Below are 25781 nucleotides of genomic sequence, written 5' to 3'. Positions count from 1 at the left end.
TATTGGCTTCTGGAGTGACCCAGACAGAACAGGTTACACTAAGAAGTGTTTTATAATCAGTGATGGGCTACAAATTTTTTTGCTATCACACTCTGGGCGTGGCTTATGCATTTTGTTTCAACATCTTTCAGTGCAAATTGGGTGCTCTCGGGTGGAGCTCCAAATTTTGCTACCGGAACTGCATTCCTGACCATTCCTGTAGGAGCCCACCACTGTTTATAATTATAGATGGCACTCCATGGGCTGATTAAGAGTAATAATCTTAAATTCAATAATGTTTAAAATATTATCTAGTCATTTTAAAACAGGAATAATAGAACACTAAATTCACATTTGAACTCTATTATCAAAGAAGGGCCCAATAACCTCAATTACTTTCAACGCTGTAAAAGTAACCATATTCTTATTGTAATCGAAAAATAAAAACTTGTGATGTGCTTATAGGAATTTTATTTATTTATTATTTATTTATTTATTATTTGGATTTGTATGCCGCCCCTCTCCGAAAACTCGGGGCGGCTCACAACATTGTCAAAATTAAACAATGTGAATGAATGAATGACCGTCTTAAAACCAATTATTATAGAATGGCTCTTTGAATTCTCCTCCTTAATTGGAAGTTCCAAAAATATACTTAATATATATTTGAAAATATGTAATAGGCTTTCTTTTATTAAAGCTCATGATGCTACTCTGCACATTGTTAAAGCGTGAAATCTTTATGCGTATGCGAGGTGAACAGCAACACAGATTAAACCATACCCCAGATGACTAGATCCACCTCTTTCTCCTCCATCCACTCATTCCTCTAATGATATTACACTATGGCTTATCATCATCTTTAGCAAGCATGGCCATGCTCGTAGCAGGGAATCTGGGCAATCACAGTTCATTACCTTAGGCTGGGAGAAGTTGCTGAATAGAAGGAAAGTTAGTCAGCTCTGCAGCATGAATATGAGAGGAGAGACTGGATGGGAGCACAGGAGAGGAGTAAAAAAATAGAACTTCATTTCACAGAATAGACCATTACTCAGTCTGAGCTTGGTTTGTGGAGACAACTCAACTACTGGCATTCAGCAAGTCTGACCTACATCAGCTGTGGAGGGAGGAATATAGCTGAGAGGTAGAGCTTATACAGCATTTTATAAACAAAAGGTCCGGTTAAAGAACTGAACATCAGGGGGAAGGAAAGGTTTCCACTTGAGTTCCAAAAGAGCTACCAACTCACAGTGCTGGGCTAGATGAACAATAAATCTGACCTGATAGCCACTGTGAAGATAAAACATCCATACACATAATTGCCACCATCATTATCCCCATTATTATCCTCCACTATCCCTGGAATGGCTGTCTCCTGTATCTCATAGCAAGAAGTTTCCTTGCTTTACTTACATGGTACTTAAGAAGCAAATAATCCAAAACCAGGTACCTTTAACAACTTCTAAAACAGGATTAAATTACAACACGCAGAGTGCTGTAATTAAACATATATTTTACATGTCGCCCACTTGCAGAGAAGGAAGAAGAAAGCTACCCACTGGGTTTAGCTGCCCGGGACAGATGCTCAGGGACAAAGCTGGCAAAAATCATACATTTTCCCCTTAACAACAGCATAACCCTTGCTGAAGTTATGTTCATGGGCACTTACAATCTAAGCCCATAGGTTTCAATGAGTAACATTTCATGTGTATTAAAAAAAAAACCCCAGCAGGTAAATTGCCTTTAAGATTCTTTTAAATGCTTCCTATAAATCTTGAAATGAGGTTGAGCATTTAAAAGAAAGAAAGGGGAGGGGGCAGAGCGAGTGAGCGAGCGAGTGAGCAGAGCCCAAATCCAGTTCTCCTTTAACAAATTGCAAAAGAATTATTGCCAGGAAATATTTTAGAAGTAACAGTTAACGCTGACAGTAACACTAACAGCGAACTGCAGCAGATAATTAATGGAAACAGAGTGCTGAAGTAGTTTTGAATTTGTGCGTGCGCATGTGTTTTTTAAAAAGCAGTGTGCTAACAGCTCAGGCAAGTATCTGAAGTGGGTTTAATTTCTGACTGCACATCTGCGTGACATATTAGAGGAAACAAACCATTAAAAAAGCACCTTTGGACAGAGGTGGGTGAATGGTGAAATGTTAAAGTCTAAAGACTATTGTCTTAAAAGTTTGTAAATTAACTTTAGCTCAGGGTAAAGAGTAATTGAGTTGGGGTTTTTTCACCTTTCCTCCTGCCAGCTACAAGAAACGTATTTATAATGTGGTGGTAAACACATTTTTTAAGGTAATGCTATATAACATGTATATACTGATAATGTCAGTTCATTGTTTTTCCATTTCTGGAAATCAAATTCTGCAGGTACATCTAGCTATTGTTCACTTAGTATATCGAATGACTGAAAGATTTGTTGCGTACTTGAATTTGGGAGACGGCTGTTCAAACCTACACGATGTGCAGGTGAAACAAAATTGCATTGTAATGTGAAAAATGGTAAAAAACCAAAAACAAAACCCTGGCTTTTATTTTGTTTCGCTTGGTATCTTCTCTACTCAACACACCCAGAGACAATTTTGTCTTTATTGCCATTTCTTAGAAATTTGAGATCTCATAGGCAAAGTGCAGCTGCGAGAGCTATCATGGGCTTTCCCCAAAATGCCCATGTAACACCAACACTCCGCAGTCTGCATTGGTTGCTGATCAGTTTCCAGGCACAATTCAAAGTGTTGGTCATCACCTATAAAGCCCTTCATTGCACCGGACCAGGGTATCTACGAGACCGCCTTCTGCTGCATGAATCCCAGCGACCAGTTAGGTCCCACAGAGTGGGCCTTCTCCGGGTCCCGTCAACAAAACAATGTCGTTTGGTGGGGCCCAGGGGAAAAGCCTTCTCTGTGGCAGCCCGGGCCCTCTGGAACCAACTCCTCCCGGAGATTAGAATTGCCCCCACCCTCCTTGCCTTTCGTAAGCTCCTTAAAACCCACCTCTGCCATCAGGCATGGGGGAATTGAGATATTCTTTCCCCCTAGGCCTTTACAATTTATACATGTTATGTTTGTTTGTAGGGATGTTTGGTTTTACAATAAGGGTTTTTTAGTTGTTTTAATATTGGATTTATATGACGTTTTTTATTACTGTTGTTAGCCGCCCTGAGTCTACGGAGAGGGGCGGCATACATATCCAATAAATAAATAAATAAATAGATAGATAGATAGATAGATAGATAGATAGATAATTAAATAAATAAATAAATAAATAAATAAAGAGATAAATAAAGTGCAAGGACAAGTTGAGAAGAAAAATATTTTCTCCTTTACACGCAACAACTATCACTGATTCCTTTTTTCCACAAGACAAAGGCATTACCAATATATTTAAAATTAAATGTACTAATAAGACCTTAAGCAATTTCTAGTATTTTCCAAGAAAGGTACTTATTGTACCCACTCTTGTCCCACCCACACAACCCCCCCCCCCCCAAAAAAAAACATTAACCCAACACCCTCTGTTTGAACCCACTAGATGTCACTATAGCCTTAACAGAATAGCCTATCAAATTGGACAACTTGATTGATTGTACCTGCCTCTTTTCAAACAGAAAGGCAGCATACTCTAAACAAATAATGCCAGCTTTGTGCTTGTTACAAACCTTCAATAAAGCCACCCAAAATGACAGCATATTCTCACTCACGCTGTATCTTCTGATGTATGTTTTGTCAGAAGAAATGACTCTGATAACATTAAAAAGCTAAATCACTCCACAAGAGGGGGCCAGAAGAGACAGAAATAGAAGGTCCAGGGCTTCTTAATGGCAGATATGTAATTCTAATGCGCCTTGTGACCATACACTACTGTCTGGGGATTTAGCAGTAAACATCTTTCCTGGAATGCTTACATAATAGAGCTACCCAAACAACAAGAAAAGAATTTTTGTTGACGCCAGTCTCACAGATATTAGGATTGTCCGTGTTTACAGATCAACAACTTATTTTTCATGTAATACGAAATATCCCAGTTGTGTGCAGGGATGAGTATAAGTTGGCCTTCTCCGGGTCCCGTCAACTAAACAATGTCGTTTGGCGGGACCCAGGAGAAGAGCCTTCTCTGTGGCGGCCCCGATCCTCTGGAACCAGCTCCCCCCAGATATCAGAGTTGCCCCCACCCTCCTTGCCTTTTGCAAGCTCCTTAAAACCCACCTCTGTCGTCAGGCATGGGGGAATTGAAATTTTCCCTTCCCCCTAGGCTTATAGAATTTATACATGGTATGCTTGTATGTATGATTGGTTCTTTAAATTGGGGTTTTTTAGATTATTTTTAATATTAGATTTGTTCACATTGTCATTTTTATTGTTGTTAGCCGCCCCGAGTCTTCGGAGAGGGGCGGCATACAAATCTAATAAATACAAATACAAATACAAATACAAGTTATGTGCAGGGATGAGTTGTCTTAGCCAATATGTGACAGGGAGGCATAGGGCCAGCAATCTGGACCTATTTCCAGTGATTACAAAGAGACCGTTCGGTTGTCTAATGTGCAAAGTAGTCAAGATGTTGAATTATTTAGTCCTCTCACAACTTTTTAAAATTTATTAAATTCTACTTCTCCTGCTGCAAGCAAGCAACGGTGTTCCAAAACACTTCGGGAATCCCAAAAGGATGACATACTCCTGTTGGACTTCACTGAAGTAGTAATTGAGAAGCTGGCTGCGTGTTGGAGGTACAGTTTGTCCTCCATTAATGATGATAACTGGGACTGGGAACTCTGTTGCTAAGCAACACATTTGCAAAGGTCACGTGACCATGCCAACTTAATGATAGCGGCATTGGAAGTTCCAGTTGTGGTCATTAGGCAAATCCCCCAGGTTCATTAGGCACGACATGTGATCGCCATTTGTGATCGGCTTCCCAATAGACTTTGACACTGGCAGGGAAGGTTCCAAGTGGTGATAATGTGACCGTCGGCTTCTGCAACCAACCATCAACTGTGAGCTAGTTACAAAGCACCTGAATTATGACCATATGACTACAGGGCCAATACAGTGGCTGCAACTTGAAGGATTGGCCACAAGTCTCTTTCTTCAGTCCATAACTTTGAATGGTAAAGATTAAATGGTCATTAACTATTTGTCATCCCTTATTTATCTCAATTCCAGGCTGAAAAGCACCCCAAATTGTAACATTTACTCCAGAGGTGGGTTTCAGCAGGTTTTGACCAGCTCTGGAGAACTGCTAGCAGAAATTTTGGTAGTTCGGAGAACCGGTAGCAGAAATTTTGAGTAGTTCGGATAGCTGGTAAATATCACTTCTGATCTATTCTACTACAGGCATTCATTAATATCTACAGTGAGGTCTTGTTGGCTTCTACACAAGCTAGAATTCTGCTGGTTCTGGGTCTGGCCTCCTATGGAAGGCATCCTTTATATGAATGATTTACTAGGGCAGGCTCTGACATTTAAGGCACAGGGGACCCAACAGTTAATCTTAGGTTATAGGTGAGAGTGGGTGGAACAATCCAGAAGGCTCGCAAGTTGAGGGTTCCAGATGAGAAATGATTGTTGTCATCCTTTCAGATTAACTCTGAGGTAATCTCCCTTCTGTTTTAACTCTGAGGTAATCTCCCTTCTGTTTTATTCCAAAAAGATGGCCTATTTCTACATTTTATCAATCTGTTCTAATCTGGATGGGAATTTAGCCAGTTTATGATTTTGTTTTCCATTCCAATACTTTTTGGCTGAATGGTCAATAGTACGCCACATGCCCCAATTTCTCCTTAAGAGCAAATAGCCATGAAAATGCCAAAATCTTAATCAGGTCAATCTTGCTGGCTTTTCCACAGAACTCAGTTTAAAAACTGCTCTCGCATGTTTGTTTTTTTTTGCTTTTAAATGATCCTTGAGGACTTGCTGAAAAATTGGAAATGCATCAATGAAAAAGGGAAAATACGGTGTAAGGCAATGAAGAGTTCTAGGAAATCTGCATATGCAATGTACAGCTTCAAATTTTATTAACACAATGTATAGTTACTCCCCATAGGTGGAAAGTTCATGCCCAGGTGACTACTTGATCTCCTATAATCTGTTGTCCAAGTGTTAAGTGTTGACAGACAATCCCAAAGTTTCTGGGAGTTGTGCTGTGAAGTCCTTTCAGTAAAATACACCTTCTAAGAGAGAATTGTCCTGTATTCAATCTGAAATGTGTAACTCCTTTCTTTGAAATGCCTGCTTTAGCCAACAACTTTCCTTATTGCATAAATAGTTCCCAACTATAAATATAAATATTAACTATAAATACTTCCCAACTTCAGAGGATAATCAGAATTGCAGAAAAAACAATTGCTGCCAATCTGCCTTCCATTGAGGACCTGTATACTGCACGAGTCAAAAAGAGGGCGGGTAAAATATTTACTGACCCCTCACATCCTGGACACAAACTGTTTCAACTCCTACCCTCAAAACGTCGCTACAGAGCACTGCACACCAAGACAACTAGACACAAGAACAGTTTTTTCCCGAACGCCATCACTCTACTAAACAAATAATTCCCTCAAAACTGTCAGACTTTCTACTAAATCTGCACTTCTATTCTACTAGTTTTTCTCATCATTCCTATCACCCATCTCCTCCCATGTTGACTGTATGACTGTAACTTGTTGCGTATATCCTAAGATTTTTATTAATATTGCTTCTTCATTGCTTATTTGATCCCTATGACAATCATTAAGTGTTGTATCACATGATTCTTGACAAATGTATATTTTATTTTATGTACGTTGAGAGCATATGCACCAAGACAAATTCCTTGTGTGTCCAATCACACTTGGCCAATAAAAATTCTATTCTATTCTAACTTTCCATTTCTGTGTCTACATATTCAGATCCCTCAACTATAACTTCCTCTACCCAAGAAAGAAATGTCTGATTTAAAAAAAGAAAAGAAATGTCCTCCAAATTGGCTTATTTATTTATTTAGTTATTGGATTTGTATGCCGCCCCTCTCCGTAGACTCGGGGCGGCTTAAAAATTAGGGATAGGGATATATTCTCTGAAGTATCAAAATCCAAATGATCCCTGGATGAGGACAAAGATCAATCTCCCTTTGCTATCATCTAGTTGTTATCTGGAGTTTTGAACTTTACTATAAGGAACGCCATAGGGAATGGTTTTACAATAAGCATTGATATCAATAAGAGTTGATACTTCTTGTATTTCTTCTTTCAATTGCTTGGAAACTCAACTACATTCTTTTTAATGAAATGTTTGGAAATTAAGAATGCCATTTATGTATGTGTGTGTGTGTGTGTGTGTGTGTGTGTGTGTGTGTGTGTGTATGTATGTATGTATGTACTGTATTTATTTATTTATTAGATTTGTATGCCGCCCCTCTCCGTAGACTCGGGGCGGCTCACAACATATAATAAAACAATCCACAACAAATCTAATAAATTAAAAAAATTAAAAAAAACCCAACCCATTATTAAACCAGACATACACACAGACATACCATACATAAATTGTATAGTATTATTTTCAACTCTATTTGCCAATCAAAGACACAAAAGTCATTTTTATTTTATTTTATATATACATAAACATGAAAAAAACATAGAAGGGACTTCTTTTTTCTTTCCTGCATTGTGTTAAACCTTCCAGTAGAGGGCTGCCATTCTGACAGTACAATTTTGCAATTCTCTTCAGAGAAACTGAATGGGATATTATGATTGAATACAAGATTGCATTCTTAATCTGGCCCTCAATCCTCTATGCATTTATACAAATTAGGTTTGGTCCTGTTTCCAAACATTCTTTTGGACTGTGGCCCCCGGCATGACCTTCAAAGGCCAACAATCATGCTTGCCAGGAAGAAAGTTCACAACTCTGATCTACAGAAATAATATTTTTCTCCGCTTTAGATTGTGAGTGCCAGGAAATTCTACCCAGGCTTTGAGAAAAAAAAGATGAAACATAATTTCAATCTCAATGTGTAGTCAGGTTTAAGATCCTTTATTAGGGATTGCCTTGTGTTGATAAGCATGGTGAAATATACTTATTTTTCTCTTTTTATTAACTTCACAGAAAGTTGACTGGGGAACCATGTTTTGGGTGACTTGATCTTTTCTGGACAAGGGAGGGCAGGGGAACCTCTGCAGAATTGTCATTGTAAGTAATATTTGAGGATTTTGTCGACACACATTTGCTTGGGTTGTAACTGGGGCATGATCGTGCTGTTTTCTGGGGAAATTGTAAGTCTATCAGTTCTGAGGAAGTGAATAGGTCCCTAGGACTTTGATTATTGCTACCTGTATCTCAAATGTCCCCCCTGGTTAGTTAGGAAGTTAGGAACTCCTGGGAAGTACCGGTATCTGGATCCAGATGATGGTGAATACTTCTTTTGAAAGGGAATAGCTCATCCTTACACTCTACACTGAGATTCTATATGGACTTGTAGTAGGGGGTAGTAGGGTTTGGGCTGCAATTCAAGGTGTTTGTTGTCACTTTTAAAGGACTGCATAACACAGGGACCACCTGTCTTCAATAGTGTTTGTCCATTCCATTAAATCTGACACAGTGGGCATGCTGTGGGTCTCTTCACAACAATGCCGCTTAGTAGGATCCAGAGATATGCCTCTTCTATCATAGCACCTATCTGTGGAACAACCACTTTGTTGATAGCTGTTTGGCTTTGCTGGCCTTACAGAAGTCCTTAAGTCTCTTGCTGAAGAGCAGAGTATTAATGGAGCCTAGTACTGTATGTGATTTCTGCTTGTGAGATAGTTTTGTGAGAAGCCTTAATTATATACAGAATTACCTGTTTAAGTATGGGCTTGTACATTTTCAATATACAGTAGTACCTCGACTTACGAATTTAATTGGTGCGGGAAGGAGGCTCGTAAGTTGAAAAGCTCGTATGACGAAACATTGTTTCCCAAGCCCAAAAATAAGAAACCGGCCGCCACCACCGAAGGAGGCTTGAGCCTTCCGATCCTCCCCGCCCCTTTGCCATGCATGTCATCCTGCATGCAGGATGACATGCAGTCAGGAAGGTCATCCTGCTCCCCCCCCAAGCCAAAAACACAAAGGCTGCGGAGGGAGGGAGGGAAGCAGAGCGGGGCGGCAGGCGAGGCGACCGCCTCTCCGTTCGCCAAGCACAGCAGGGAAGGAGGTAGAGAGAAGCAGACGGGCAGCAGCCGCAGCGGAGGCCAAGTCTCGCTCTGGGCTGTGCCCCCTCCGAGCGCTCACCGCCTGTCCCTGTCAGCGGCCCAGCCACCTTCACCTGCCCGGACAACCACCAGAGGGGCTCCTCCGGAGGGGCACACGGGGAAGGGCTTGAGCCGCCACCTTCTCCTTTCCCCGTGGGAGCGCCACACCTCTTGTCTGCCCAGCCTGAGAGGCACAAAACTGGTGCTCATACCGGAGAGCCCGCCTGGAACGCCAGCAATGCCGCCGGGCCGATTGGCGAGCAGGGGCGGGGCGCGGAAGGAGGCGAAGGCGCCGCCGCACCGGCCCCCTCAGACCGCTCCGCCCGGGATGGGGCTCCTCCGGAGGGACGCACGGGGGCTCCAGAGGAGCCCCATCCCGGGCGGAGCGGCCTGAGGGGGGCCGGTGCGGTGGCGCCTTCACCTCCTCCCGCACCCCGCCCCCGCTCGGCAATCGGCCCGGCGGCATTGCTGGCGTTCCAGGCGGGCCGCCTGGCATGAGCACCGGTTTTGTGCCTCTCAGGCCGGGCAGACAAGAGGTGCGGCGCTCCCACGGGGAAAGGAGAAGGTGGCGGCTCAAGCCCTTCCCCGTGCGCCCCTCCAGAGGAGCCCCTCTGGCGGTTGTCCGGGCGGGTGAAGGTGGCTGGGCCGCTGACAGGGACAGGCGGTGAGCGCTCGTATCCCGAATTTGGGCTCATAAGTAGAACAAAAATATCTCTCCCCTCCTAGCTCGCATCTCGAAATGCTCGTATATAGAGCAGCTCGTATGTCGAGGTTCTACTGTACAGTACTGTAAATATTAACAGCAATACTTCTGAATTCTTGTGTCTGAAGGCTGAGCAAAGGATTTTTATATGGGTTGGGTTCTGGCAACTGGATGTGAATATACTGCTGTTTGACACATGAGTTTCTATGATTCCGATACTTAATATTTACTTGGAGTATACACTGCTCAAAAAATATAAAGGGAACACTTAAACAACACAATATAACTCCAAGTAAATCAAACTTCTGTGAAATCAAAATGTCCACTTAGGAAGCAACACTGATTGACAATCAATTTCATATTATTATTATTATTATTATTATTATTATTATTATTATTATTATTATTATTAATATTATTAATATTATTATTTTAAATAAAGTTTATTGGTTAACAAAAGGTAAATGGGGGAAGGAAAAATGGGGTACATAAATTTAAAAAGGGATAGGAATAATTATTACATGATATTGTATTTTGACATATATACTGTATCTTACTTTGTTACAAAAATTCAATGTACACATTTATATCTTATTACTATAAATACTTCATTTTTCTATCTTATCTTATTATTTAAAAGGTATTAATAAGTAGTGATAGGGGTAGTAAGAAAGATATTTATAGAAAGGTAGATAGGAAGATGGGTTTACGATTTTATAAAGTATTTGTAGAATAATAGAGAAGGGAGAAAGGGAGGATCTGCCTAGGTGACAGACGTTATCAAGAAATACGACATGGTGTAATAATATGTTAATGGGTGTGTCAGTAATATATCAGTAATTAAAATAATAAAAAGTTTGTACGCATTGGAAAAGAGAAAACCTGTGATTAAGTTAGTATAGAATAAGGTAGTTAGTTGAATTATATTGTTACACGATAACAATATTATTATTATTATTATTATTATTATTATTATTATTATTATTATTTAGATTTATATGCTGCCCCTCTCCAAAGACTCACATGCTCTTGTGCACATTCAACTTTGCATAGAACAAAGTATTCAATGAGAATATTTCATTCATTCAAATTGAGAATGTGTTTTTTGAGTGTTCCCTTTATTTTTTTTTTGAAAAGTTTCTACTATTAGTATCTGCGAAAAACAGAGAAACCAAGCAGATATATAGAAATCTGTGAGGCACCAGCACCGATATTATGGTAATAGAACCTTATCAGACGATTTACTTAATTTTGTCTATGATATCTACCTTTTAGATGCATCTTATATGTTCTGCTTAAACGGTAAGCAGACATTACTGGGGGCAGCCACAGGTTAATGGGTGAAGATTCCTTTCGGAGGCTGTGTGAGACCTTATTTAGAAAAGGGCTTTTCCTTTGGTCTCACGTCTTTGCCTGCCCAGTTGTGAGGCTTAAGGAACTTTGATTTTAAAAGTATTTATGCTCATCCATGATCGTTCCAGAAGCTTGGCTTTTGAAGCTGCTTATTCAGTTGCCTCAGCTCTACTTAAAACCACCTGCTGGCCTATTTCACAGCAGCCCCAATTTGGGTGCTGGTGGTGGGGGAGGGAGTCCCTTCAACAATCCAGCCTATACCAGCAATTCCACACACGAGTCAGAGAACTGCTGAGGAAAAGGCTCCAGCATTCAATTAGCAGGTAAAATCATTTTTGCCCAGCAGTAGCAATCTGAGAGCCTGGGAGAAGGTGATGGAGATCAAACGGTGAAACAGACTTTACTGTTTCACAGGAGCTAAAATAACTTGCATTTAAAAAATACCCAACACAACCCAATCCATGTTAACACCCCCCCCCTCCATGTTCTCACCTCTGGTTGCAAAGCTGGCAGGCAAAGCAGTCCAAATGGTAAACGTTATCTCGGGCCCTCATCACCATCTCAAAGGCAGGGATCAGCTTACTGCAGGCAGCACAATTCCCAGTGGTCCCAAAGAGCCTGCCAAGGAAGCACAATCATTAGAAGCCAGTTTAATTAAATGGTGGAAGGACTAATTAAGTGTAATTAGTAGTATCAAATACTGTATTGCACCAATCAAGAGAAGTTGCCATTTCTCTGACCAGCCAGCATGTGGGAATGGGGGCTGATCCTGCATTGGGGGGCGGGGGGTGGTGGAGAACTTCTGAGTCCTTTGAAGTTTTGGAACTGCCAGCTAATTGACTGTCTAATGAAGAAATCCATTCCACATGCAGACGAAGTGCTATTTTGAGGCTCACAATGCTTCCATCAAAAACAATGCCATCCTTTCAACACAAATTAACAGTGTTTTAGCAGTACATTTTTAGAAGACGCTAGCAAGCCCCTCTGTTTTCTAATTTGCTATTCCTTCCTTTTCTACTGATTAGTTAGCTCCCTGGAGAACATATGTGAGGTTCATTTTGGGGTATACAGACGACTCCTTCAAATCACTTTCCATACATGCTGATTAGATTAGATTAACAGAGTTGCAAGGGACCTTGTAGGTCATCTAGTCCAACCTCCCTGCCCAAGCAGAAGACTCTACACCCTTTCTAACAAATGGCAGTCCAATTTCTTCTTGAAACCCTCCAGTTATGAAGCTCCCACAACTTCAGTGACAAGATTGTCTCCATCCAATGTTGTGAATGATTGAATTGGATGAATGACTGCAGATGACTGTGCATGGTTTTTTTTTAGTATTTTGCTAATTTTGTATATTTATTTTAAAATAATTAGATTTTTACACATATATTGTTTGTATTTACTATGCTGTACACCACCATGAGTCGCTTCAAGTAGGACAGCACAGAAGTCAAATAAACTAACTAACCAGCTAACTAACCAGCTAACTAACCAGCTAACTAACCAGCTAACCAACCAACCAACCAACCAACCAACCAACCAACCAACCAACCAACCAACCAACCAACTAACTAACTAACTAACTAACTAACTAACTAACTTCCAAAGACAAGCTGTTCCATTGGTTGATTGTTCTCACTATCATAAAATTTCTCCTTATTTCTAGGTTGAATTTCTCGGTGATCAGTTTCCATCCATTATTCCTTGTCTGGCCTTCAGGCGCCTTGGAAAATAGCTTGACCCCTTCCTCTGCAGCAGCCCCTCATATATTTGAACACTGCAATAATGTCTCCCCAGTCCTCCTCTTCACCAGACTAACCATGCCCAGTTCCTGTAACCATTCTTCATATGTTTTAGTCTCAAGAGCCCTAATCGTCTTGATTGCTCTTCTCTGCATTCTGTTCTAGGGTCTCAGCTTCTCTTTTTATAGAAAGGTTCTGTACCTCAACAAATCAAAATGGATAGGTGTACTTCAATGAATTAAAATAGAAATTATATCTGATATTTACAAAGAGATCTTAAATAATTTCCAATGAAATAATAGATTGTAGGATAATTCCAGGTGGAAGAACTATTATGAACAATTATTGGCTATAATACAAATTGATTCCTGGTTCAGCAACATAATATTAACCTGGAAAGGCATCCCTTTCCTTAAAAATTGCTAATAAACCACACATTCTCTCATCTAAAGACTTACCAGATTCAAAATCCAAATCCAAAATCCAAAAGCTATTCAATGCCACAACACATGCTGGAGAAATCAGTTTGTGCTGACTCCATGTAAACAATCTTCACAATAACAAGGCACAATTATTTAATTGATAATTAATAATCTAGTCTGCAAATGTTAAAATATTATGAATTTCAATTTGGAACTGCCTTTTAGTAAAATCAATGCAAAGGAAACATCTTCTTTCTCTCCTTTTTCTCCCCCCTCCAGAGATTCACCTTTGCATCATTGTATTCCACATGACTTCTTTGGAGATAACTGGTAAAGACAATGCCTCCATCAAACTATTTTGATTTACTCTCTCTTATTGCGTGACATTCAAACTATGGTTTGTTCTTTCAGGACCTCCCAAAAATCCTTGAATTTCATTGCAACATTTCTAATTCAACAGAAAGCACCACAGGGATCACAAGAAATCTAGATAAAGAGGTTAGTTATACTGATAATGGCTTAAACCAGGGGTCCCTGAAGAATTCTGGGAGTTGAAGTCCACAAGTCTTAAAGTTGCTAAGTTTGAAGAACTCTGATTTAAATTGTGTTCCAGGGTTCCATAAGAATTTAAATAGTTCCACAAGGAACTAAGGGCAAAAGGTCAGTAAACTTCATTCAGATGGAGATGATTTTCTCTTATGATAGCTTTTCCTCTTGATCATTCTAACAATGAGCTTCTATCATGTCTTTTTGTTTAAATTTCCACTGCAGAGCCTTATAAAGTTTGAACCCTTCTGCTCTACTACATCTTAATGGGGTGTATACAGACATTCCTTATCTCCCATTAAAAGTAGCATAAATAATTAGATCCAGTAAGATTTCTGCAGCTGTGAATCAAGGTAGCCCAATATTGGCCATGTAGTAGGATTCATTTTAAGTTTTACATCAACAAAACAGTACATTCATATGACACATTGCTTTACTGAAAAGTTGTCCCATTCTCTCTCTGCAACATGCACAACCACTTCCCTAAAATGTTACAGTCCCCCCAACTTTGAAGTTTGTTTGTCTTGAAGTTCTCCCAGATTCACCTTTTTTCTCTAATCATAATTAAATAAAGGCTTGAGCATTTTTGTCAATATTAAAATGGATTATGGAACATTTATATATGTTGTTATTTTTTTTAGGAATGTGGGTATAAAATTAATTCTAGAACTACCAATATTCAGTTTAATCTTGCAAAACAAACCTGCTTTTTAAACTGCCTTTGTTCTTTCAACTATAGTGATACCTCTACCTAAGAAAGCCTCTACTTACGAACTTTTCTAGATAAGAACTGGATGTTCAAGATTTTTTTGCATTTTCTCAAGAGTCTCCGAAACTGTAACCGGAAAAGGCAGGAAGAAACCTCCATGGGGCCTTTCTAGGAATCTCCTGGGAGGAAACAGGGCCGGAAAAGGTAGGGAGAAGCCTCTGTGGAGGTCTCTAGGAATCTCCTGGGAAGAAACAGGGCCTCCATCCATCCTGTGGTTTCTCCAATCACACACATTAATTGCTTTTACATTGATTCCTATGGGAAAAATTGCTTCATCTTACAAACCTTTCTACTTAAGAACCTGATCACGGAACAAATTAAGTTCATAAGTAGATGTACCCTGTACTTTCAACCACAGGTAGTCTTTGGCTTAGTTGATCCCAAAATTTATGTAGCTAAGTGAGACAGTTGTTAAGTGAATTTTGTCCCATTTTACAGTCTTTCTTGCCACAGTTGTTAAGTGAATCACTGTACTTGATAAATTAGTAACAAGGTTGCTAAGTGTAACTGGCTTCCCCATTGACTTTGCTTGTCAAACGGCCTCAAAAAGTGATCACATGACCCCAAGATACTGCAACTGTTATAAATAGGAACCAGTTCCCAAGTGATCACATGACCATGGGGATGCTGCAATAGTTGTGTGAAAAATAGTCATAAGTCACTTTTTTCAGTGCCATTGTACCTGTCAGCACCCCAAATAGCATTTGAGAAATAAATCAGATTCCAGTCCAATTCTCTCATCCAAGGTTCGATTTATTAGCAGAGCTATGTTGGTCACGGCCATTGCTATCTCGATACTAACTTCCTTCCAGTTCCCCACCCAGGTTAAGGTTCATCCCAGACCCCCACACCCACAAGTTCATCACAAGGACCAGTCCGAGTGCAGGGATTTCACCGACTTCCTCTTTACTTCAGTTGATGCAGAACAAAAAATGACCTTGGACTCTAAGAAAAGAATTTGTTGTGGCTAGTAACTTTCCCTCTCATGCAACTACCCCTCCCAGTTCTCCTAATACTATTCTACTGTGGCAGGCCAAAGTCTCTAACCCCACATGATGGCTTCAGCCTGACAGTAACCTTGAACCATCATTAGGTGAACCGTTGTAAGTTGAGGACTACCTGTTCTAGGTGTGATGGCTTAGTACTGACTCCAATTTCTGATTGGGGAGCCAACGGACGCTCTGAAAGCATGACAGCTGAATATAAAAATCTGTGAGGTGGATCCTTAGTTTCTTTGGGAGCTTAGCTGGTACCTCAGAGGACCTCAAAAGTCATGTATCATTAACTCCTCTATATAAGACTGATAATCTACATCAATATCTTCCACTGACCCATTTCCATTAGGCTTTCTTAACAAATTGTAAGATTTGTCATGAAATTTGGAGAATAACATTTTTGTTGACTGGGTTTAAAAAAAAAACATTCTATCTACCTCAGGGATATCAAACCGGCGGCCTGTGGGCCAGATGTAGGCCCATGTCCACCCTGGCTCTGCAAAGGCAAAAATGTCACGATATGTCATGTGACATGATCATGCCCAATGAATGTATTCGATGTGACAGTATGTACAGTATGTGACTCTTTGATTTTAAATGTTTAGTTTTTAAGATAATGTTTAAATTAATTATTCTATTAATTGGCTTAGAAATGTTTTATATATTGTATCTTTTTATCAAAATGTTGTAAGCCATCCCGAGTCCACAGAGAGGGGTGGCATATAAGTCCAATAAATAAATGAATGAATGAATGAATGAATAAATAAATAAATAAATAAATAAATAAATAAATAAATAAATAAATAAGTTTGACTCTCATGATCTAGCTTATAAGGACTTTTGGGGTGACCTTCCTTCCAAATATTTAGCAGATACAATTCTGGTTTCAAGGTCAGCCAAGTACTACCACCTGTCAGATTGTGTGAGAGAAGTCAAACCTGGTTTTACTTCTCTCCCTATACCCAGGAACAATTTACGGTATATTTGGAGGAAAATGTCACATCTCCAAATATCACTCTAAATCACAAAAAACAAAACCTAGAACATTTTGAGTGATCTGATCTCACTTGTACAAACCGTTTGACCCAAAACTGTTTACCTTCCAATTACCACTCAGTGAATATTCCCCTTGTATTTTTATTAATACAGATGGTGTAACTTTATTATTAGGATAATCTTAATGTGTGGATCTTGATTAAGCACATACTTACACAAATCTCCTATTTTCTTTTCATTGAGATGTAGTTCACTCCTTTATCTTAAAATGGAACATTTTTGTAGGGTGTAAATTACATTTTTGATATACTGCTATGGAACTACTATGGATATACTACTAGGAAAGAAGAAAGCACACATGGCATTTATCTTGTCAGCTGCAAAATCTGTACTTTTTTCACATAGCTGTCCTTTTCTATAAGACATTGTTGAGAGACAAATCTTCTTAAAAGATATAAAAAAGTTTGCCAACGTGCCATCACTCTATTTCCTGGCAAACTTAACGAAAAGTTTCATGTTCAAAATCAGACTGTTACCCTTTTGATCTTTATAGCATCCATGTCAGTTAGATTACCATTAAAAACGGCTGCCCTACATCCAAATGGGAAAATTAGAAGCAAGCTAATCCCAGATTTGTTCAGACTGCAGTGCCACTCTGTGTGTGAACATTAAAAAAAAAAATCCATTATTCATTAGCATCACAGTTGTGTGGAGCTCAATCTAGATTAAACAAAATAAAGAGACCCCAGACAGCACCATCTGCATTGTTAAGCAGGCATTTTTCGTCACCCTGTGAATTAGCGGCTTTTCTAAATGGAAATGAGAAGTTTGGACAGATGTTCACTTAACTATTTAAACAGTTCATCTTAAGAAACATGAAAATTTATTTGATCCTGGATTCACCTGCCTCCTTCCAGGGGCTTTGGAGGTGGGGGGGGGAGAGAGACAGCATTAAACAGCTTTGAGTGTTTGTGTAAGATTTAAGCCTTCTATTCTGTCCAGCTGCAGTCATGTTACTTTTTTTTTCTTGTTTGTAACAAACGGAGCTCCAAGCTACTCAGAGTCAGCTAATCTCGGCCTTCGGTTTGAACACAGCTTTCCACCTTTTCATATGTGAACATTTGAGAGTAGTTCTTGCACTACAAAGTTCAATGCCTCCTTTCAGAGAAAGCCATAAATGGTGCAATTCCTGGTATTTAAGGAAATAGCAACAATATGCAGAGAACTGGAGCTGTTGGCTAGAGGACTTTTGACTTCTTTGTGCCCCTCTGCCCCGGAACAATTCTTCCCAGCTAAATGCCTATTAACTAAATTAGATAGAATAATTCCCCTGGAACAAATGGATTGTGTTCTTTGCTAATTATTCTTGATCCCTCCATCCTTATGGATAATAAATTAAGGACCACAAGTGCCTTCTCCTCACAGAGTCTGAGTTCACACGGTGCATTCAACCACATTATATTTTAACCACAATGGGTGGCTAAGACATACATCTTGGTTTTTAATCCAAACTGTCTGAGCTCAGACAAAGCAACCACGTTATAGCTTAGCGTGACTTGGATCTTCAGTCATGTTATCTAATGGGAGTTTATGGAAGAAAATTTTGTTGCCCCTTTTCATTTTTCTGTTCTGATCAAAAGCAACATGAGAAAAATATTATTTTACTGAAAGAGTAGTAGATCCTTGGAACAAACTTCCAGCAGACGTGGTAGATAAATCCACAGTAACTGAATTTAAACATGCCTGGGATAAACATATATCCATCCTAAGATAAAATACAGAAAATAGTATAAGGGCAGACTAGATGGACCATGAGGTCTTTTTCTGCCATCAGACTTCTATGTTTCTATGTTAACTATTGCATAGAAAAAAAGCCAACTTGGAAATATGGGAGAATCTTTAGAATACAGTAGGGCTACTGCCACTACTACTACTACTACTACTACTACTACTACTACTACTACTACTATAGTAGGACTCATTGGAAAAGAGCCTAATGCTGGGAAAGATTGAGGACTAAAGAAGAAGGGGACGGCAGAGAATGAGGTGGATGGAATCACTGAAGCAGTAGGTGTGAGCTTAAATAGGCTCCAGAAAATGGTAGAGGACCAGAAGGCATGGGGGAACATTGTCCATGGGGTCACAATGTGTCAGACATGACTTTGCAATTAACAACAACAACAACAACAACAAGGGCTGATAAAAGGAGGTAAACTCAGGAAGATATCTTTCAAAAGAGTCTGATGAATAGTTTTCACCTGGGACCATCCAAACCATGATAATTTATCTTAGAAAATGAGATGTTAGATATTGTGCTTCGAAGGTCCATGACACAGTTCTTGGATTTTAAACCCCCCCACACACATTTGCACATTCTGGCGAAGATATTTTAGTAACATGAAAGCTAGAAATAAAATGGGAGAAAATGGGTTAAAATAGACATTTAAAGACATGCATAATGAATTATCATGTTTTTAAAAATCCATTAATGAGTAAAGAGAGCAGAAAAGATTAATGAATTTGGTGTGCACAATGGACTTACAAACTTAGCTCTACCAATGACTATGGTTATTTGACTGGAACTCCATTTTGTTTGTTTGTTTGTTTGTTTGTTTGTTTGTTTGTTTATTTATTTATTTATTTATTTATTTATTTATTTATTTATTTATTTATTTATTTATTTCTTTCTTTCTTTCTTTATTTATTTATTTATTTATTTATTTATTTATTTATTTATTTATTTATTTATTTATTTATTTATTTATTTATTTATTTATTTATTTATTAATTAGAGTTGAAAGGGACCTTACAGGTCATCGATTCCAACCCCCTGCTTAAGCAGGAAATCCTACAGCACCCCAGCCAAATGGCAGTGTAATCTCCTCTTGAAAATGTCCAAAGTTGGGGAGTTCACAACCTCCACTGGCAGGCCATTCCACTGGTTGATCGCTCTCACCGTCAGGAAGTTCTTCCTTATCTCCAGGTTGAATCTTTCTTTGGTCAGCTTCCAACCGTTGTTCCTTGTCCAGCCCTCTGGTGCCCTGGAAAATAGTGTGACCCCCCTCCCCTCCATGGCAACCCCTTAAGTACCTGTATACAGCTATCATGTCCCCCCTAGCCCTTCTTTTTACTAGACTATCCATGCCCAGTTCCAGTAACCTTTCCTCGTATGGCCAGGTCTCTAGTCCCTTTATCATTTTAGTTGCTCTTTTCTGCACCCTTTCCAGAGTCTCTATATCCCTTTTGAAGTGTGGTGACCAGAACTGGATGCAATACTCTAGGTGCGGTCTGACCAGGGCCTTATAGAGTGGTATTATTACCTCTCTGGTCTTGGAGTGCATCCCCCTGTTCATGGAGCTTAGGATTGTGTTGGCTTTTTTAGCCGCTGCTGAACATTGCTGGCCCATGTTTAGCTGGTTATCCACCAAGACTCCAAGATCCCTTTCACAGTCACTCATGGTGAGTGTGGTTTCGCCCAGTTTGTATGCATGTTTTGGGGGGTTTTTTGCCTAGGTGCAGGATTTTACTTTTTTCTACATTGAACTTCATTTTGTTTGTTTTGGCCCACTGTACAAGTCTGTCTAGATCTTTCTGTATCATGTGCCTATCCTCTGGGGTGTTGGCTAATCCCGCCAGCTTGGTGTCATCTGCGAATTTAATTAATTCCCCCTCTATTCCCTCGTCTAGGTCGTTGATAAATATGTTAAAGAGTACTGGGCCTAGGACTGATCCCTGTGGTACCCCGCTGCCTATCTCTAGCCAGGTGGACTTAGTCCCATTGAGGGCTACTCGCTGGGTGCGATTGGTCAGCCAGTTTTCAATCCATCTTGTTGTGTTACTGTCGATCCCACTCTTCTTTACTTTGGAAAGTAGAAGGTTATGGTCCACCTTGTCGAATGCTTTGCTAAAGTCTAGGTATATTATGTCCACTGCATTTCTTTGGTCAATTGACTTGGTCACAGTGTCGAAGAATGAAATGAGGTTGGTTTGGCATGATTTGTTTCTGACGAATCCGTGTTGGCTGGTGGTTATTACGTTGTTCGATTCAAGGTGTTGACAGATCTGTTTCTTGATTATCTTTTCTAATATTTTCCCAGGAATAGATGTTAGGCTGATCGGTCTGTAGTTTCCTGGGTCTGTTTTTTTGCCTTTTTTTTTTAAATAGGGACCACGTCAGCTTGTTTCCAATAGTCTGGTAGGTCTCCTGTGATCTAGGATTTTTGAAAGATGCGGTACAGAGGTTCAGTGATGACATCAGAGGTGTGAAACAGGCTGGTTCCAGCCTCCAGAGGGCCTCTGGGGAGTGAAAGAAGCTGTTTTTGCCCTCCCCAGGAATTGAATTATTGGTGTGGGCACTCACACATGCGCTATAGGGCATACCCATGCTCTTTCGCACCCAAGGGAAAAAAGGTTCGCCATCACGGATCTAGGATGAGAAGTGAAACATTAAAAAAAAAAGTCAAGTTGCCTTTTAAAATGCACCTCTGGGCTCAACCTTGATTTTTATGTGGCTTGCATATATACAGAGCTCCAACTGTACTGTTGTGGCTAGCATCCTGACTCTTTTTTTTGGCCTTATGGACCCCACTCTTTCAGAGTATATGGGGGGGAAGAAAAAGTAACCATAAGTCATATTTTGTGGGGACATGATCTTCAAATAATTGAGAGGCTGCCAGAGGGAGGAGGTGGTCACATTATTTTAGAAAGCGCCAGAGAGCCAGACAAGGAGCAATGGTTGGAAGCTGTCCAAGGAAAGGTTCAACCTGGAAATAAGGAGGAACTTTCTGATGGTGAGAGCAATCAACCAGTGGAACGGCTTGCTTGCGGAGATGGTGAACACTCCAACACTTGAGACTTTCAAGAAAAGACTGGACTGCTACTGGACTAGTGTGATGTAGGGTCTCCTGCATCAGCAGGGGGTTGGACTAGATGACCTGCAAGGTCCCTTCCAACTCTAATAATAAATAAAGTAAATAAATATATGTTGTGACTCTCTATAGGGATTAGTGGACCACAGCTGGAGCCAGAGCGTTGCAGTAGTTTCATCTCAGATGAAAACAGGCAGGTAATATTTGCTAGCATTGAGTCCTCCCTTGGCTTCTGCTTTTTAGATTTACCTGCTGTGCTTTAACACTTAGACTATACAACAGAGACCTCTTTATATTTGTAAAATTAATTGAGGACTCCAAAGAGCTTTGGTTTATATGAGTTACTGTATATCTATTATATTTACTAAATTAAGTGAAAATTAAAAAAACCAAAAACCTAAATGAAACTAAATGAAAACTTTAAAAAAATTATTTGTGGATGTCCCTGAAAGATCTTGGGGCATTTTACGGGTCCCCAGGCTACACTTTTTTGGAGAACCATTGATCTAAAAGATAGCCATCTCCTTACAACATTTTTGGTGTTAAACTATATATAAAGGTCATATTTCATAGGACGTTCATCTTTTGGATCCTAGGGCCAAAACATTTCCATAGAAACACAGAAACATAGAAGACTGACGGCAGAAAAAGACCTCATGATCCATCTAGTCTGCCCTTATACTATTTTTGTATTTTATCTTAGGGTGGATATATGTTTATCCCAGGCATGTTTAAATTCAGTTACTGTGGATTTACCAACCACGTCTGTTGGAAGTTTGTTCCAAGGATCTACTACTCTTTCAGTAAAATAATATTTTCTCATGTTGCTTTTGATCTTTCCCCCAACTAATTTCAGATTGTGTCCCCTTGTTCTTGTGTTCACTTTCCTATTAAAAACACTTCCCTCCTGAACCTTCCCTCTAATTTCCCTTTAATCTATCATCAAATCCTCATTTCTTAGTGTGGTCCCAATAGGAAGGAAATAAGTTGGAGATACGATTGGCTTTTATCAGCATTTTAAAAAGTTTTTTTTTTTTTGGTAAAATAAAAGTTGGCAAGCAGCAATTTTTTAAGTACAGATTTATTTTCTCTTATGTAACACGGAGGCCTAGCCAGCTTGTAAATAAGCTTAGGCTATGCAGATTTAAAATTTAACACAATTAAACTTTTACCCTGTGGTAGTAATTACGCTTAATGGCTCTTACCCTGAACTTAACCATGTCTATTGTCGACAGCCAATCTGAAAGCAGGAGTTTAGCCAAGGACAATTTTCTGTAGTTTATAGGCACACTAAAATCCTGCAAGACCAGAATCTCATTGGCTGCTGATGTCATTGTGTATAGTAGAAATTAAAGCTAATTGGCATAAGGACTGGCAGTGAATATGAATGAATTGATAGGAGAAAATGGAATAAAAGCAAGCACACTTAGTGGCGTGTGACTGTCAAAGGCAGCTTCACATTTAAAGACTTCTTTGTTGGTAATTATAGCCGCCATCTTCTGTTCAGCCCTTTGTCTTTTTCAAGGCAGGGGTATTTTCAAATAGCGAATGTGCCTCTTTGCTCAACGGTTTATACTTAGTCTAAAATGATAGGCTTGTGAGAGCATTTAAAGGAGCTGCTCCTTTTTCCCCAAAGAAGATGGGCTTCTTACTGAGGACAAGAAACTTTTCAAACTCAGATCAATAGGAAAACTGCCTTGCCTTTCTTCTCAGTCTCTTACTTCTATGCAAATTCCCCTTGAGATTATTAGGGAATAAGTGGGGGAGAAGCAAGGGCAAGGCCACCAAATTTAATCTCCAATCCTTCTGTCTGTATGTTGCATGTCTGTATTTTGTATCTACATGAAGACGAGGTGAGGCTTCCAATACTGTATATGGTTGCAGCTACCATCTTGATTTTTTTAAAATCTCCTCTGTGGATTCCACCTGTTTACTATTTTTCTCTAATTGAACACTTTTTAAATTGAATACATGCATACTCCCTGCCTTACTCTATATACTCACTCTCTTTCCCTCACGTTATGTCACACACATCTAAAAGAAATAACATGTAATAATAAAAGAAGACAATATTTAAAAAACCTAGGAGTTTGAATTTTCATGGATAGTACAGCTTTCTAGTATACTATTAAGTAGTTGTAAATAGTTAATTATACTGTACAGATTATATCACAAGATGAATAACCACTATTAAACATACATCTACAAGAAATAACATGTCGTCAGGCATGGGGGAACTGAGATATTCCCTTCCCCCTAGGCTTATAAAATTTATGCATGGTATGTCTGTATGTATGATTGGTTTCTTAAATTGGGGTTTTTTACATTACTTTTAATATTAGATTTGTTCATATTGTCTTTTTACTGTTGTTAACCGCCCAGAGTCTACGGAGAGGAGTGGCATACAAATCTAATAAGTAAGTAAGTAAGTAAGTAAGTAAGTAAGTAAGTAAGTAAGTAAGTAAGTAAGTAAATAAATAATAAAAGAAGACAATATTTAAAAAACCTAGGAGTTTGAATTTTCATGGATAGTACAGCTTTCTACACTTTATTAAGTACGGTAGTTGTAAATAGTTAACTATACTGTACAGATTATATCACAAGATTAATAACCACTATTAAACCTGAACTAAACTTGAATCCCAAGAATCTTATTTCACTGAATAAATGCAGTACATCCAATTCATATCATTAAGAATCTGTTGGAGTTGGTCAGCATCCAAACTAATAATAAATAAATAAATGAACGAATAAATGATTTTTAAGTAGCTCACTAAATCGAAGTATACATTCAATGCATTGAGAACATTAGATTTGGGGTTATCCATGTATTAGATTATGGTTAAAGAATGGTCTCCAGTTTGAGCTGCAATCTGTGTCAGATTTACTTTTTAAATTATGTAATTATTCTTAACATTGAAATGTATTTCTACCAGTTGGTTAGCTGCTTTCCATTAAGGGATCAAATGAGCTTTCAGGTCAGAACTTCTGACCTAAAAATTATTTTTCAATCGAAAATAATTTCTACTGTGGCTGTCATGTGTAGGTATATAATTGCAAATGGAATCGCGGGCATTAGCTCATAGGTCTCTGACCATTTTCCAATGATGGCTGGGAATTTGTGTACACTGATGTTGGGATCTATGTGAAGATGATCCTTGCACAAACAAGGCAGGGATAATAGTCACAAGAAACAAAATTTGAGGAGCAAATGAGGACATGTTCCTCCATGTGCAGACAATGCAAATTATTAGATCTAACTCAAGCACTAAGTGGGATACTTTACATAATGATTCCACCACATATGCTATTTGGACTTCAACAGGGCATTTGCAGGAAGCAGTTTGTGAAATATCCCCTATTCTAGAAACATAGAAACATAGAAACATAGAAACATAGAAACATAGAAACATAGAAGACTGATGGCAGAAAAAGACCTCATGGTCCATCTAGTCTGCCCTTATACTATTTCCTGTATTTTATCTTACAATGGATATATGTTTATCCCAGGCATGTTTAAATTCAGTTACTGTGGATTTACCAACCACGTCTGCTGGAAGTTTGTTCCAAGGATCTACTACTCTTTCAGTAAAATAATATTTTCTCATGTTGCTTTTGATTGTGTCCCCTTGTTCTTGTGTTCTCCCCTTTTCTTTTAATTTCTATCAAAAATCCAAAGCTACATTGTACGAAGACACTAGATGCTCTGTTTTATTCCTTAGCATTCTTCTACTTGAAAGTTCTCCGCCGAGCTAAGAACCAGAGTAGAGAAATCCTGACCCTGGAAAATTGCTGCCAGTTGTGCCACTGGATACCTGATTCAATTCAAATATTCATTATCATGGTCACTGAGCAGCCTTACAAAAAATTAATAATTATAAACAGAGACATATTAACACAACAGGCAAGGTAACAGGAGATAAGCGACAAGTCGGCCAAATATAGAACTGCCAGCTAAACAGTATGTGGGAGAGAGTGAGAAAAGAAATGAAATGTGTGTGTGTGTGTGTGTGTGTGTGTGTGTGTGTGTGTGTGTGAATCATTTGGCAAATTCTGCTTGTTATGGAGAATTTGGCTACACTGACAATCTTAGAGACTCCATTAGAGAAAAGATGCTGTACATACAATTCATCCAAGCAATTTTTTTTAAAAGAAGAGGCATTATTAAACTGTTGCATAAGCTTTTATGCACCATATAGTAAAA

The 25781-nt window shown here is 39.1% G+C and overlaps 1 protein-coding gene across 7 annotated transcripts in view; it reads right to left on the bottom strand.

The window, feature by feature from the left end:
- LMO1 (LIM domain only 1) overlaps window positions 1-25781 on the bottom strand; it is a 170497-nt gene that overhangs the window by 11438 nt on the left and 133278 nt on the right. For all 7 annotated transcript variants that reach the window (XM_070763684.1, XM_070763718.1, XM_070763692.1 and 4 more), the window contains one exon: window positions 11732-11857. In XM_070763684.1, coding sequence (XP_070619785.1) covers window positions 11732-11857 — 126 coding nt within the window. The remainder of the gene's footprint in view (window positions 1-11731; window positions 11858-25781) is intronic.

This window comes from Erythrolamprus reginae, chromosome 1 (genome assembly GCF_031021105.1).
Source record: "Erythrolamprus reginae isolate rEryReg1 chromosome 1, rEryReg1.hap1, whole genome shotgun sequence".
Classification (NCBI taxonomy): domain Eukaryota; kingdom Metazoa; phylum Chordata; class Lepidosauria; order Squamata; family Dipsadidae; genus Erythrolamprus; species Erythrolamprus reginae.
This window is presented reverse-complemented; position numbering and strand designations above follow the sequence as displayed.